The sequence below is a fragment of the Centroberyx gerrardi genome, chromosome 13 (genome assembly GCF_048128805.1).
Source record: "Centroberyx gerrardi isolate f3 chromosome 13, fCenGer3.hap1.cur.20231027, whole genome shotgun sequence".
NCBI lineage: Eukaryota > Metazoa > Chordata > Actinopteri > Beryciformes > Berycidae > Centroberyx > Centroberyx gerrardi.
In genome coordinates, this window is record NC_136009.1 from 19,061,293 (window position 1) to 19,076,969 (window position 15,677).

The window sequence follows — 15,677 nt, forward strand, 5'->3', positions numbered from 1 at the left end:
CCTACAGACAGCAGCCTTCGATACAGATGACCAAAGTTTGAGGTAAAGGTATATAAGAGACTATTTTGGATGTGTTAACATGGTTCTTGCCAGTGCTGGAACTCCCAAGTTCTGCAAGTCCATGTTGCTGCCATCAGGCCTTGTACAGCATTTGTCCATATCATACTTGTATTGCAGCAATGAAGTCTGAAGCTCCATCGATAGTTGCCAAAGACAAGCCTAAGAGGCAGGAGATAAAAGAGACAGTAGAAGGTAATGGGCAGAAGATTCCCAGCTTTGCCTCTTGATTTAGCCTTTGTGCATTTATATGTGATGGATATGTGTGCATCACTTTGTGAAATGTAAGTCAAAAGTGGAGACGTGCTCTTCTTGTCACTGCTGGAGAGGTGATCAACATTCTATAAGCAACCTGTTTGTGAGAAACCATACTAAGCTATCCAGTGTCGTCAAAACGCGTCTTAACTCCATGTCTTCGCTGATGACAGATGTCAGAAATTTGTTGGTTGATGAATTGACTTGCATTGTGTATTTTTGCTTGAAGAATTGCTTTAAGACTAGACTCATTTTTTCCCTTCTCCTTGCTGTTTTGGTCTAGCCTGACTATGATATTTAATCTGCTTTGTCCCCAGTAACTGTGGCTCTTTTATCCAGCTGTTAAATCTCTTGCTGTCTGCTGTCATTTTTTGGTACCTTGTTTGTACCACTGCTGTGGAAAAAAAATGTTAATGTTTCAACATCAGTGGATTTCTGTGATCTCGGGTTTGTTGATCTGGGTTTGTTTTGTAGCATGGATACTGACTTATTTGAATGACCATAAGCCTTTGTTCCCATCCTTCTGCTTTATTTACTGCATTACTGGGGTATATAATGCCACTTACTGTATGCACATGCAATGTTATTGGCTCCTCAAGATTTGGTGGTTTTAAGACTTGTGCATTGCATGTTGCTGATTGTTGCAAGGCAATTTAAAATTGTGGGTCCGATGTTATGTTTAATTTCATAGCTGTGAGGCTTCCAACTACTGAAGAGACTCCTCCCAAACAGCAGCCCCAAAAACAGGAGACCCAGAAACCAGAGCTGAAAGTGGGAGGTGAAGGTAGGGAGAGACACCAGGACCGCTGTTCGCATGGCTCTTCTCTGCTACTGTCTCATATCCAGGCTGTAACATACAGTATGTCAGTACTGTAAAGCAGGTCACCATTATGTTTTATTCCAGTTGTGAGGTTTACAGAAATAGACAATATACACTAAAGAAGTGTTGGGAGGAGACAGTTTTGTTTGGCTTTACTATCTGTGCTGTTGGTTATGTTGCCCGATGAATGGTTCAAACATGAAGCAAGGCTTTTTTGTTCTCTTATTAGTTCTATTTTGCTATTCTGTCTATTCTATGGCAAATATGTTGTCCAGTTGTTTTAGTGCTATGTTTTATACCAGTTGTGTGTTGAACGTCAGATGTTTTGATGCACCATGTTTGCGGCACTGTGGCAGTACTGCGGTGGATTGCTGCTGTCTTTTGGAGTATTGATCGTGATCTGTGCAGAGAAGCTTTACTTGCTGTTGCCTGTGGCTCTATTGATTTTGATTGCAAATTTCTGGTCTCCCAGGTGTTGCTTAGTTTTGATGCTTGTATGGAACTGAACAAATTTCCTGTAGAACTGACTTTAGCCAATATACAATATTGAAAAATAGCTATGAGGACACCAACCACCACAGAGACTCCCAAAGAAAAGTCCCAGAAAGAGGAACCCAGAGTGGGAGATGAAGGTAGGGAGGAGACTGCGGCAGTTGTGTTTGCTTTACATATGGCTCTGGTTCGCTGTTGTCTGCTTCTCGGGCTATAGCACCCACCACTGTAAGTTGTTGAGGTTACCAAGATTGTGTTTTATCACAGCTGAGAAGACTGCTGCTGGAGTAGCTGCCAAACAAGATACAAAGAAGCAGGGGACCAAAGAGGCAGTAGAAGGTAATGAAGGATGTGAGCTGTTCTTTCCTGCCACATCCCACTCAGTGTCTATGTTGCCAGAGGCAGTTACTCAGCTGCACTGATGGTCCTTACTGTATGGTACATCTAGTAATGTGCCACATGTTTGGCTGTAGCTTGTTTGTGCTGCTACTTGAATTATTTAAATGATTCTTTCCCTTGTAATGCAGTTCAGTATCTCCCTTTGTTGATTTTTCACTGAGGTTTTTGGTGGCAATGGCATGACTGAAAGAATGAGAGCAAAGAACAGCTTTGTCATCTGCTGCTATCATGTAGCTGAATTCAAAAGTCATGTCACTCAAGACATGAGGTTTATGAGGCACAAGACATAGCTTGGCTGGTGATCCTGTGTTTAAGTTTCCATCTGTGTACTGGTGTGCCATTGGGTTAATAAATGTTAGTCTGATGTTATATGAAATTAGTAAGTAGTTGTAAAGCCTCCAGCTCCAGTAACTTAATGATGCCAGAATGCCATATTAATGCCAGATTAATGATGACAGAAGAGCAAAAATGGAAATGAAGGTTGGGAAAGAAAGTAATCTACATCTATACATGATTCAATTAATCTTCAGTAATGAGAGAGTATAAATATGAAGCAGGGTGTTGCCAAAAAATAATGTGTACTCAGCAAATCTTCACTGGCTAAATAAACAAAAATGAGCTGTGTGGCTGGTGGCACCGTAGGCAGTTTGTTTCTTTTGAGGTTTAATCAGACCTAAAATGTTTTATCACAGCAGTGAAGCTGCCAACTTCTCCAGCTGCTACCAAACAAGAGCCTAAGGAGTCCAAAAAAGTGGTGGAAGGTATGAACCCAAATCCTCATAAGTGTGCTCATTCATGTGGTGGTGTATCGTATCTGAATGCCACATGCTTCATTGCCATGTGTCCATATGCTAGTACTGTATCTATTTGGAGAACAAGCTTTTTTGGTCTTGGCATTGTTCATGTTATCTGTTGGTTTTAAGATATTGCTTTATTTATTATTGCATATTGCATGGATATTTGCATCATCTTCAGATGAAGAGGAGCTTTTGCCCCTGTCAGTTTCAACCAAATGAATTTTATACATAGAAATGACTATGAAAATACTCTGCATAAATGTTACTGCATTGTCTTGAACATTGTTTGTGGTTCTTAGACTTTTGTGGCGCACTGCTTTTGGTTTGCTATACTGTTGATGCAGTTTTGTATTGAAGTTAGGTTAAAACCTATATGTTTATAATTAAGTTGAATCACAGCTATGAAGACACCAGCTCCTGCAGTAACCCCTAAGGTTGGGCCTCTGAAGCAAGAAGCCAAAAAGGGAGTTGAAAATATGCATTGGGAAAAAACTGCAAGAATGTTGTGCTGACCATGAACAGGGTCCTGTTTGCATTCATCACTTTTTTGTATGCCGCGGTATTTCCAAAGCCCCTGCTGTGTTGACTTATGCTAAACATCCAGATTGTTCAGTTGTGACATGACTCTAATGGCCTTGTGTTTCGTGGATTTTGTGAACAGCCTGGCTCATTTGTTCTTGTTTGGCTTAGGCGTTGGAAATTGCTCATTGGCATTTGCTCTTAGTTAAACCAAATTATTTCTGCTGATTTTCATTATTGTTGGTGTTTTTTTGAGTGGAATTTATCAGTTCAGCAACATGCTATGTCTCTATTTTATCAGTCTTAGGTTACAACCATTATGTGATGTATTTGTCCTACTCTGTTCATTACAGTAGATATTTAAAAAGTCTAATTAAGTTCATTACACCAGCAGAGAAAGAAAAGCCTGCTGTTTCTGCAGTCACCCCACAGCCAGAGCCTACAAAGCTGGAGCCCAAAGCGAAAGGAGCAGGTAGAAGTTTTGTGGCACACATGCACTTTAGTGTGTATTCCCTGTTGTTTAGCATAGTATTCTGTTTTCCATGTGAGTTGTGCATGCCATATGTTCAGTCTGTTGGCTGGAAGTTGTTGTTCAAAGTTGTAAACATAATAGAATATTTGATTTTTTATATATATCTATATATATATATATACATAATTCTTGCCACATTTTTCTCTGTAACTTGCTAATTTCTTAATTTGTTAATGCCAAATTTGGTGTATTCTGGTTTGTTTGCTTTCTGTTTTGCTTTTTGCTGTACTCCCTGTGTAACTTGGGAAAATTATTTCAGTAATTTAAATTAATTTTGCAAACATATTTGTGGTTCTAGCTCTATCAGAAACTCAACCAGAAACTCAGTAGGAAAAGAAAACTGGTGGTTGCCCTCAGTTAGGAATAATTAGCTTGTGCTGTCTCTTCTTGGTTCCTAAGCATTTTCAGCTTTGTTTGATGTACTTGATATATGCTTGACTGGCTCCCTATTTTGATTTGGAGTAGGAATTATTTGCTGTGCAGCATTGTTTGTGTGTGTGTGTGTGTGTGTGTGTGCGTGTGTGTTTGTGTTTGTGTTCTCATGTATGTCTATTTTAGCAGGCACACATTTTTCTTTGTTGGTTTGTTTGTCTGTTTTTGTCTTGGTATTGGTAGAGATCATAGTCAGCATCTGGTAAGTTGAAAATGAACACAGAAGGGAAGAGTAAACTGTCATTAAAGTATTTTTTTGCACTTTTTATGCTCTCTTCATCTGGTATCTAGCCTGTGGGTTACACCACTTTGGCCATACTCTTATCTAATTTCTAGTGTACTAATCCTAGCTCTTCCAGTCATATTCACGCGGGACCTGGAGAGCCAGGAGGCTGAGGAAGGAGGCAGTGTTACTCTGCACTGTGAACTCTCTAAACCTGGGCTCCCTGTGGAGTGGAAGAAGGGAACACAAGTGCTGAAGTCTGGAGAAAAGTACCAGATGAAACAAACGGGATACAGTTATGAACTACAGATCTTGGATTTGAAGCCCGGAGACACGGGAAGCTACTCATGCTCTTCAGAAGACACAGAAAGCTTTGCCTCTCTTATAGTAAATGGTAGGATGGCGACCGTTTCATCGGTGTTGTCTTTTTTACCGTGGTCTTTAATTTTAAAGAGCTCGTTTGTTCATTCATTGTTCTTTCTTTCACTATATATCTGTGTCTCCAGTCTTGATCGTGTAGATAACTATCTTGGTTATTTATTTTCATTCATCAGCTCTTCCAGTTGTTTTCACAAAACAGCTGGAGAGCCAAATGGCTGATGAGGGGGACAGTGTTACCCTGCAGTGTGAGCTCTCTAAATCTGGTGTTCCTTTGGACTGGAGGAAAGGAGAACTGGGTCTTTGCCCTTGTGCCAAGTATGAAATTAGACAGAAAGAGCACATCGCCACACTAGTAATCCATGATGTAGACCTAGAGGATACTGGGAGCTACACATGTGACAATGGTGACTGCCAAAGCACTGCACAGCTAGTAGTAAAGGGTATGCCAGTTGGAAACTGTTCTTTATACATCTCATATTTTGTGTGGTGGGCTAAAAATTTCTCTGTCTCAGTTCTCCTAACCTTTCCTACTCCTTTCCTCCTGTTCCTCCCCTTCAGCCCAGCCTGTCTTTTTCAAGACCCAGCTGGAGAGCCTTGAGAGGCAGGCAGGGGAGGCAGCTACTCTTCGCTGTGAGACCACAAAGCCAGGAGCCAACGTGGTCTGGAGGTTCGGTGACAGGGTGCTGGAGTCTAGCAGCAAATACCACCTTAAACAGGAAGGAGCTGTAGTAGAGCTCGTTCTCTATAAAATACACGGAGCTGACTCAGGAGAATACTCCTGCGACACGGGCAGCCAGAAGACTTCAGCCGTTCTCACTGTGCAGGGTAGGGATTCTGTTTTAAGGATCTTTTTTGTTATCCCACCTCTGGAGTCATGTCTTCTCTGTGTCCTCAATCATTCTTTGTCTCCTCACCACTTTCCCACAAAGAAAAACTTGAGCATGAAATGCACCCACCTCACATGTAGAGATCCTGTTTGGGATCTTCCTGACTACAAGGGTTCTGATGTCATCCCTCCTACTGCATGTCTTGTTCCTTGCTTTCGGTTTCACACTTTTCAGTGCACTTATACTCACACAAACACTTTTCTGTTGTGCTTGATCGATCACTGATCTCATCTCATTTCTTTGGTCTTCTTTCACATACAGTAATACTATCTCACTCTCAATCTTTAACAGCACAGTGGAAATCTGTAAGCACAGAATCAAACTTTGGTCACAATTTGCAGAGATGTGACCTCTCTCCTTGTCAAGCATGCTGATGTCAACCAATAAATATATAACTGAACTACTGAAATTCATTTCGTCAAACAGAGGTTGAGGTTACCATAGTGAAATTCTTGGAGAGCTGTGTCGTGTGCGAGGGAGAAGATGTCCACTTTGAGTGCCTGGTTTCTCATGAGGAAGCACCCCTTGCCCAGTGGAAGCTCCAGGACGTCCCACTACAGAACAATGAGATGAACTTGATCCGGGCTGAGGGCCGGGTGCACAGCCTCACACTCAGAGGCGTCACCAAGGCAGACTCAGGCACAGTCACCTTCACAGTGGGTAACCACACTTCCACTGCTTCTCTGACAGTCAGAGGTAAGGGAAACATTTAGCCCATTTAACCAAGTGTGATGACAAGAACTAACACTCACCTTTTTCCTCCTACAGTAACATTTTCCTACGTTTTCCAGTTCATTTCAAACTCATCTTCATCTCCATCTTCCTTGTGGCACGCCTGCATTTGTCCTTTTGAAAGTTTTAAACTCCAAAATCTTGGATGCTTGTGATTTCCAACGGTTCACTTTTGATTGAAGTGTTCCCCATTCACTGTCACTTTTCACTTTCTCACTTTTGTAATATCTACTTTCCGGTCTATCCCAACATATTTCTATATGGATGTTCTCCCCTCCATGTTCTATTGAACTGAGATGAAATTTGCCTATTCCTCTTTCGAATTTATTATTGTTCATGTTGTTGAGCAACATGAAAGTTTCATGTCATGATTTCAGCAATGTTCACACTTTCATCACTGCACAGTTTTCTCACTTGCGAGTTTCATAAAATAACTTGAGCATAGTGCGTCATAATTCATTCACCGATTACTGAAAAATCCAGTTAAATGTTTTCATCTTTCCACTCACTTTTACTGCACCATAATCAAACTGGCAAATGCTAATGTTTATTTGATAGCTTTGTGTGAATATCAGTAGTTTGTTTCCATTCAGTTTAGCAAGGCGATCCCCTGGTGCACCCTTGAAATGATAAATCTTCTCTGATGTTTTATGAGTCCCTAAGACAAACTTTGAACATTATGTACAGCAAGGCTAATTAATTCCAATGTATCAGCCAAGTAATTTGTTCAAGAATGTACGAGTTGATTCATTTGATTGCTGCATATTTTCTGATTCAATCTGTCACTGATTCTCTTCAAATTTCAAAGTTGGACAAGACTGTAGGTTCACAAGCGACTTTTGACAGTGTTGTATATGTTCTCTTTTACGCTTCTTGATGCTATGGAATAGTTGACATTGTAAGTATAAATAATTGAAAACTTGAATGTCTCTTTTGAGTATAAGATGTGTTGTGGTGGCCGCGTTCACCCGTGAACCATCTTAACATATTCGCCCTAACCTGTGATGGTCTTTCTGGCAGTGGCACCTGTAGTATTCAAGAAGGAGCTGGAGAGCCAAGAGGCCATGGAGGGAGGCAAGGCCACCCTGTCCTGTGAGACTTCCAGCCCTGACGGCAAGGTGACGTGGAGGAAGGGCTCAACTGTGCTCACCGAGGGGGAGAAATACTCTATGGAGCATAGAGGCTCCACCCAGATCCTGGTGGTGCACAAGCTGAAGGTGGAGGATACTGGAGATTACACCTGTGATACAGGGGACAAGCAAAGCACTGCTGCCCTGACCGTGAAAGGTAACGGAGCACATCTTCATGTCATCTATGTGTCTTGTCTCTTGACTGTGCCCTTGTCATCCATCCTGAAGTTCATCCTAAGTTCATTCATCCCATTATCAAGTTCTGGATAAAATCTTCTACTCAGAATCTTTTTCTCTTGGATTCCACAGTTGTAGAGTTAAGTGTAACATCTTGGTTCTCGGTTTTACTTGAGTTAAAATTATCTGATGTTGTTGGCAACAAATTAATTTCTGCCTTGTTGTGTGATGGACGTTATGCAAGCTACAATATCATACAGTGAATGCAATGTTAATGCAAGTTTGTTCAAGTTAATTTGATGTATTATTATTTAATTACTTCTTTTTGGTAAAATCTAGTGTTATTAAAGATAGCCTAATTAGTTTTCATTAGACTGGCACACACCAGAGCACAACATCCATTCTCTTCAGATCACACTTAAGGCAAAGTCAGTAAGTATTAAAAGTGGCATTTTTGATGGTGGATACACCCTCTTAGTGATGCCTTCCCGAAGCCCTTCTCACATCTGATCACTGACCTCCCATCATCTCATTCACCTTCAGAGCGTGTGCACATCATCCAAGAGCTCTGTGATATCACTGTGACCACTGGACAGGATGCTGTCTTTGAGGTTGAGTTGTCACACTCTGGGGTAACGAATGGGGAATGGTGGCTTGGAGACAACCTCCTCCAAAATAATGATCTGAATGAAATGAGCAGCCAGGGCAAAGTGCACCGCCTGGCCCTGAAGATGGTAACCACAGATGAATCAGGAGACGTGGCATTCGTAGTGGGAGAAGAGAAGAGTGTGGCCTGTCTTCTGGTGGAGGAGAAACCCAAAGGTAATGGCGATGACATGGTCACTAGAAATTTTTAGTCCTCACTTCTCCATCGACCGCCAAACAGCTTTGCCTTGGCAAATGGAAATCTGCTCGCGCCATCATCTTCAACATCCTAACTTTTCTTAGACGTGTTTTCCATCCCCTTGCATTCATTTTATAGCATCCGCTATAAAAAGAAATGCTATCAACATGCTAACAAGAATAATGTCACTAAAGTAGATAAGCTTAAAGTAGATAAGCTTAAGTCACCTTGCTTAATAGATTGTGAGTGTTGCTCAAATAAGGGCAGTTTGCAATATTTCAATAATTAAAATGTTGCCTAACACCCTGAAATCAGAATAATAAACATGGTTTCAACACATTTTAGTAAGAAATTATGCAGTTGTTCATTTTCTTTAAAATTTGAAATTGATGTAGAAGTCAGTGCATGCATCTATGTATTTATATAAACAATTCACACTAGACTGAAGAGGCAGGGAGACAGGAAGTAATGCTATCATATACGTAAATGCTCTCATTATTGAACTTAGTTTCGGGTTTCCCATATTTACAGTGCTAATACTAGAGAAGCCACACAACACTGTGGCGTTAGAGGGTGAGACTGTCACTCTGGCCTGCACCGTCTCAGACCCCAAAGCTACTGTGACCTGGATCAGGAACAACGAGACCATCAAAGCAGGTCTCAAGTACGACCTGAGGAAGGATGGCGCGTTCCAACAGCTCCGCATCCACAACCTGGTGCCTGAGGACTCAGGAACGTACTCCTGTGATACAGGAGACGCACAGTGTGACGTCACCTTGACTGTGGAAGGTAAAGAACGATGCCAGCTCTAGAAAAAAAGTCCTTTTCCTGTTGATCAGATTCAAGTCTGTGGATCAAGATAGGATTGGAATGAACCCCCTACAACATTCTTGAATGTCCCTTGCCCTCTACCATGCACCCACTCTGCCATCATTGTGCATCAACAAAACCATCTTTCCTCTTTCATCCATCAAAGATGTTTGTCTCAACTTACCATCTCAGCATCTGATGCCACATTTTCCCATTTTGAATTCTCACCAGGTGCCCCAGCGTTCTTCCAGAAAGAGCTGAAGAGCCAGGAGTCCATAGAGGGCGATGATGTTACGCTGCACTGTGAGTTGTCTAAGCCAGGCGTTCGCGTTGAGTGGAGGAAAGGAGGCATGGTCCTCCAGCCCAGTAAGAAGTATGAGATGAGGCAGAAAGGGTGCATTCACGAGCTCTGTATACGGTACCTGGAGCCCGAAGACAGTGGCTACTACACCTGTGATGCAGGAGACCAGCTCACTACAGCCTCTTTGGCAGTGCAAGGTAGTCTACCTCAACACTGTTGCGTCTGTCCCTGGTTTTACTTCAAGCCAGCCAATTTAATCCTGACTGGATTCTGGCATAGTTTTTTTCATCTTTGCTCTTTGTCATGACAGTAAAATAGTTATGCTTAAGGGCAATAAGATAATTCCTAGAAATGATGCATAATTAATTTGCAAAAATTATTAGCACAATGGCTAATTGCAAATTAATTACTGCAACAAATGGAATAATAGGTATGTATTTAGGCAGGCCTATCTCTTTGTAAACTGTGATGTTGTATGTTGTCATTTTCTGTCTGGTGTGATATCATTTTGTTCTACCACTGAAGTTGACAAAAAGGGACTGTTGACAATCAAAATATAGATTTATAGATAAAATAACATATACATATACAACTAGCTCTGTACTCAATGTATGAGCATTATTAGAACCTCAGTGTTTGCATGTGTGTATGTTTCACTCAACAGTGAAAGAGGTCTTCATTGTGTCTGGTCTTAAGACCATCGACGTCTTTGTTGGGGAATGGGCCACCTTCTCCTGCCAGCTGTCTGGTAGGGCAGCCGGTGAGGTGCAGTGGTGGCTGGATGGCACCTTGCTGGAGCACAGCCCCTTCAGTGAGATAGGGCTGAGCCAGGGCCACATCCACACACTCACCTTAAAGAACCTGGCCACAGACGACTCTGGCACGGTCACGTTCAAAGCCGGCAGTGTGGTGTCAACAGCCAAGCTCTTAGTCAAAGGTATCAGGGCACAAGTAGCAAAGATAACTGCTAGAGAAACTGAGAGCAGGAGAACATCTCAGTTGCACTCTTTTTTCAGACCCTGCAGCATTTTAATTCACTGATTCAAATCTTATAAACATAATATTTGTAGCTCATGTCAAAGCCAAGATTGTACTTTGATGTTGTTACTACAATGTTGATATAGTGGCAATATTTATTGTTATTTTTTACAGTATAGTAGGCTCAAGAGACTAAGCACAGTACCAAATTTCCCCTCTCCTTCTTTGAGCTAGTCCTTTCAAGATGTGAATTAACCAAATAATATTTGGTACACTGCAATGTTTCTTTAAGAATCTCAGTATTCTGCAGGTGTCCATAAAAGAGAGCCTCATCCATGCATGAGCAGACATTGTTTCTCATTCCATTAATAATAATAGCATTAGAGTGTTCCATGCTGTATGCTTTGATACAACCAAAACATACAACTGGGTGCAGCACCACAGGAAAGTTTAATTAGATTAGAGCAGAAGAACATCTAAACAAGATGTCTAAATGGCATCATGTGTCATTGACACAAGATGTATCAAATTTGACTAGCATTTATATCGAGTCATTGCCATCTATTTTGATTGTCCAACAGAAATCTGTCATTTACACACATTTTGTTTTTGTATTTTTTGGGGGGATTCTCTCTGAATTCTTTCTATGTAGTGTATGTGACAATAGGAACTCAGTAACCCTTGGTAATGTGTATGATGAGTGTTGCATTATTGGTGATTTAATAAAATGGACAACATAGCCATGAAGCATTTTTTCTACAAAGATAACTGAATTAGGCATGGTTTTGGTGATATTGAGGTTTGATGCAGGTTTTATTATATAGAGTTAGAATGTGAGCCTAATGAGCAGTGATGACAGAAATGTATTAGGGAAGTGCTGCTCCACCCATCCACTCAGGCCGGCCACTGTCCCATACTCACCTTCACTCTCACCTCCACCTACCCCTCCCCGCCCCGCCCCTGGCCTGCAAGCACTAAAACCTCTAACCCTCCAACATCAACCCTATGAGTTTGGCATTTCTATCCACCTATCATGCCTCCTCTCTCATTGGCTGCCAGCACTTATCGGCCCCTCGGTTGTGACCATGACCCTGAACCTTGGGCTTTTTGACCCCCTCTTCAGTTTGGGAGTTCACATAAGGCAACACAGAGGTCAAACAACATTAACATACTGTATAATTTGGTACATGGTGCTATATTCATACACTTTGTATTGGACACTCCCCAACATCATGATGATAACACTCACATATGAACACCACTCCAAGGTGCTCTGGGGGTTATAAAGCCCATATGTCAGTCGGCATGTCCTGCATGTCTTTATATCTTATGGCCGAGCCCTGACCCCATGACCCCGACCCCACCCTCAGATCCCACAGTTGAAGTGGTGAGCGAGATGGAGGACCTGCAGGTGGTCGAAGACCAACCGGCTGAGTTCATCTGCCAGTACTCAAGGCCAGTCAAGGCTCAGTGGAGGAAAGACGGGCAGCCATTGCAGCCTGATGGTCGAAGGGTGGTAGTGGAGCAGGACTGGAATGTGGCTCGCTTGTACATTAGCCACGTGTCCACTGAGGACAGGGGCACATACTCCTGTGAGGCAGAGGGGACCTGCGTGGTTGCCTCACTGCATGTGGAAGGTGAGCTTCCCTCCACATGGAAAGAGCACCTACCTTCAGGGAGTTAGGAATTAGTGGCTATTATGGCAGCGTCATATTTAACAGTACTGTAGCCCATGAAAATGTAGAGTCATAGGGTTGTCCAACTGCACATCCAATTCAAACCTTAAAAAAGTATGAATGTGTAGCTTATGTGCACTTTGCGCAGCAGTGTTTTCAGCTTTCATTTCTGTTTTCTTTTTTGAAGTGTCTGTCTATGTTTACATATATTTGACCAAATCCCAAAGCTCATCACAATACCATCACAAAGCTCATGTCCTTTACCGACAAAAACTCAAAGGATTTGCCTTCCTAAGCCTCGGAGTATTCCTTGATTGTTTTTTGATTGTGCTCTCGTTTTTTCTTCACTTTGGCATTTCCACTCTACAGCCAAATCCATTGACATTGTCCAGGGCCTGGAGAACGTGGAGACCATCGATGGTGGCGAAGCGCTGTTTGAGTGTGCTCTCTCTTGTCCTGAAACCAAAGACTCCCGCTGGCTTCTCAATGGCAAACCAGTGAAGGAGTCACCTAATGCTGAGATTGTGTCCTTTGAGAGTGGCCGTCGTCATCTGCTCCTGCTGAAAGAGTTGCACGTTGAAGACAGTTGCACAGTGACCTTCCAAGCTGGCACAGCCTCCACGTCTGCCCAGCTCTCTGTCAAGGGTAAGTCATCCAAATCAATGCCATATCCTTGAGGAATTGTATTCATAGTAATATCTGCACTGAATATAAAATATGATAGGCCTCAAGATAATTTCCTTTTCATCATATGGGTTTTCTCTGCTAAGGCTGGCAACTCGACATACTGAAGGGTCTGGAGGACAAGGTGGCTGCGGTGGGCGATAAGGTCGAGTTTTGTGTTGAGCTGACTGAGCGCGTCCCTGTGGCGGAGGTAGCCTGGTATGCTAATGGGGTTGAGCTAAAGCCCAGTGACATCTGGGCCATGAGAGCTGATGGCTGTTTCTATCGCCTCGTCCTGAGACAGGCGCCTCTCTTGCCCGAGCAGGAAATCACCTTTGCGGCTAGAGATGCTCTGTCTTTGGCCAAGCTCACCATCATCAGTAAGTGCAGTGGAGAAACAGTCCAGCTAGAGAAGAGTGTTATGCTGAACGATTCTTTCAAGATTGCTAAAAAGAATTAAAGCCTTTTCCAGTAATCCTCTTTTTTAATCTTTCGTCTTCAAGTCTATTTCTGTCTTTTGTATCTTTGTTAAGAATTTTATTTTTCGATTTTCAATATAAGACAAAGAAAAGCAGACATATTGACAGACTAAATTCGCAATTTATTTTCTTCTTTCTCAGTGTTCATAGATGCCTCTGACTCTCGCTGCTCCTCTTCCCAACAGCTGTACCTGATCCGCCAGAGGATCCAGAGGTCCTCAGTAAGACTAAGCAGTCTGTTACCCTCTCCTGGTTCACTCCTCTACATGACGGAGGAAGTCCTATTCTGGGCTACAGGGTGGAGATGCGGCTGGTAGACAGTGCCCTCTGGCTGCCATGTCATTCAGAGCCTGTGTGTAACACAGAGTTTGTGGCTGAAAATCTCATCCCGGGAAGTGGCTACAGGTTTAGAGTGGCGGGTATCAACAGAGCCGGGACTGGAGAGCCTGTTCAGCTGCCTCAGACAGTGCAGCTTGGTGAGTGGATGTGTGGTGTGATTTAATTCATGAAATAGTGTAAAATTCCCACTGACTGTCAACGGTGCACTTGCTTGTTTGCACAGAACAGTAACTGCACAAGTAGTGAAACTGTAAAAAATAAAAAATCTCCCATTATCTCCCATTGTTAAAAATATTAGTGCAAAATACTGAACAACATTAATTAATATGATTTTTGATGATATGACATCTAAACCCTTGTCATACCATTTTAAAGGACACGAAAAGTACTTACTGTTGTTTGGCTTTGTAGGGCAGGGAGGGAGGCAATGCTGTCCAACCATTTACCGCTGACTATAACCATCTATTTACTGTGACTGTCCGTTTACTGATCATCATAGCCTATGGTCCCTTCAAAAAGTAAAGAAGTTTGTGGGACTCATCTGTTTACTGGTTATAGCCTATTGTTCCTTCAAGAAATTATAGCATAATTTATAAAAATAAAATTGGGGGACTAGTAATTTAAAATCATTTTTTGTTCGTTTAGCCTAATATTAAAAAGCTAATTTGTCCAATTTGTCCAATGAATGATAACAGCATTGTAAAGAAAAATACCAGGCTGCCATCTACTGTATAATATATGTTTCTGTTTTCGTTGTTACACAGAGGCACCTGTGACGGTGACACAGCCACTAACTTCCCCAGACCTGCAGGCAGGTAAGATGGTGTGTGGTGTGACAGTTTTCTATGGGTGGGGGGGCAAGTCAGTTACATGGCACAAGGACAGCAAGGAGCTGGAGGTAGGGAATAAGTACCAGTTCACCACAGAGGGAAAGAGACAAGTACTGTTGATTAAGGATTTTGAAGCTGCTGACCAGGATGTGTACACGCATATGGCCTCTACTGAGGCCAAGAACTCTGTCAACCTCAACCTGAAAGGTAAATATGGAAACTTATGCAAGTTGTACTGTAGTTATAGACCTCTATAGACTTATCCCACTCTAACTAAATTGGAGGCCTTTGGGAAGGGTGTTTATTATGGTAAGTTTCGGTAAGTAGAGTATAGTTCGGTTCTGCCACCAGTTAGGTAAGTTGTGTTTTATGGATACTGACAATGATATTTTTTAATATTTATCATAGCATTATTGGATACTCCATTGTGGTTATAGGTACAGAGGTAAAGGAGGCAGAGACTGAGGAAGGGGGGCAGCCCAGTCTGCCCCCGGAAGCTGCTGACGAAGGTGACGTCCATGAGCTGTGGGAGGCGTTGGCCAAGAAACGCCGTATGAGCCGAGAGCCTACTCTGGACTCCATCTCTGAACTACCTGAGGAGGACGGTAAAGGTGGTCAAGATAAATCAGGACAGAAGGAGGTTAAGGCACCAGAGAAGATGGAAATTAAATCACCTGAGAAGGAACAGGCTGTTGTGGCTGAGAAGCAGCCAGAGCCCAACCTGTACACCAGCTCCGAGGATGAGTCTGTTTCCGGGGGTTCGACACTTGTGTCCTACCTCAAGAAGAGCAGCAAGTCTTCTCTCTCAACGGCCAGTCAGGAAGAGACTCTGTCCACTGAGAGGTTCTTTGCACACTTCAAGATGTCAGATCAGGGATCGGTGCAGCAGACTGAGGTGAAAACAACTACAGTTCAGGAGACTGA

At 42.5% G+C, this 15,677-nt stretch overlaps 1 protein-coding gene across 1 annotated transcript in view; it reads left to right on the forward strand.

The window, feature by feature from the left end:
• Positions 1-15,677, forward strand: part of obscnb (obscurin, cytoskeletal calmodulin and titin-interacting RhoGEF b) — a 67,701-nt gene that overhangs the window by 37,224 nt on the left and 14,800 nt on the right. The window contains exons 38-51 of the mRNA XM_071926472.2: positions 2,695-2,784; positions 5,081-5,347; positions 5,466-5,732; positions 6,221-6,490; positions 7,547-7,813; positions 8,377-8,655; positions 9,209-9,466; positions 9,719-9,985; positions 10,453-10,725; positions 12,137-12,403; positions 12,812-13,087; positions 13,213-13,485; positions 13,770-14,060; positions 15,191-15,648. Of these exons, the coding sequence (XP_071782573.2) occupies positions 2,695-2,784; positions 5,081-5,347; positions 5,466-5,732; positions 6,221-6,490; positions 7,547-7,813; positions 8,377-8,655; positions 9,209-9,466; positions 9,719-9,985; positions 10,453-10,725; positions 12,137-12,403; positions 12,812-13,087; positions 13,213-13,485; positions 13,770-14,060; positions 15,191-15,648 (3,803 nt within the window). The remainder of the gene's footprint in view (positions 1-2,694; positions 2,785-5,080; positions 5,348-5,465; positions 5,733-6,220; positions 6,491-7,546; positions 7,814-8,376; positions 8,656-9,208; positions 9,467-9,718; positions 9,986-10,452; positions 10,726-12,136; positions 12,404-12,811; positions 13,088-13,212; positions 13,486-13,769; positions 14,061-15,190; positions 15,649-15,677) is intronic.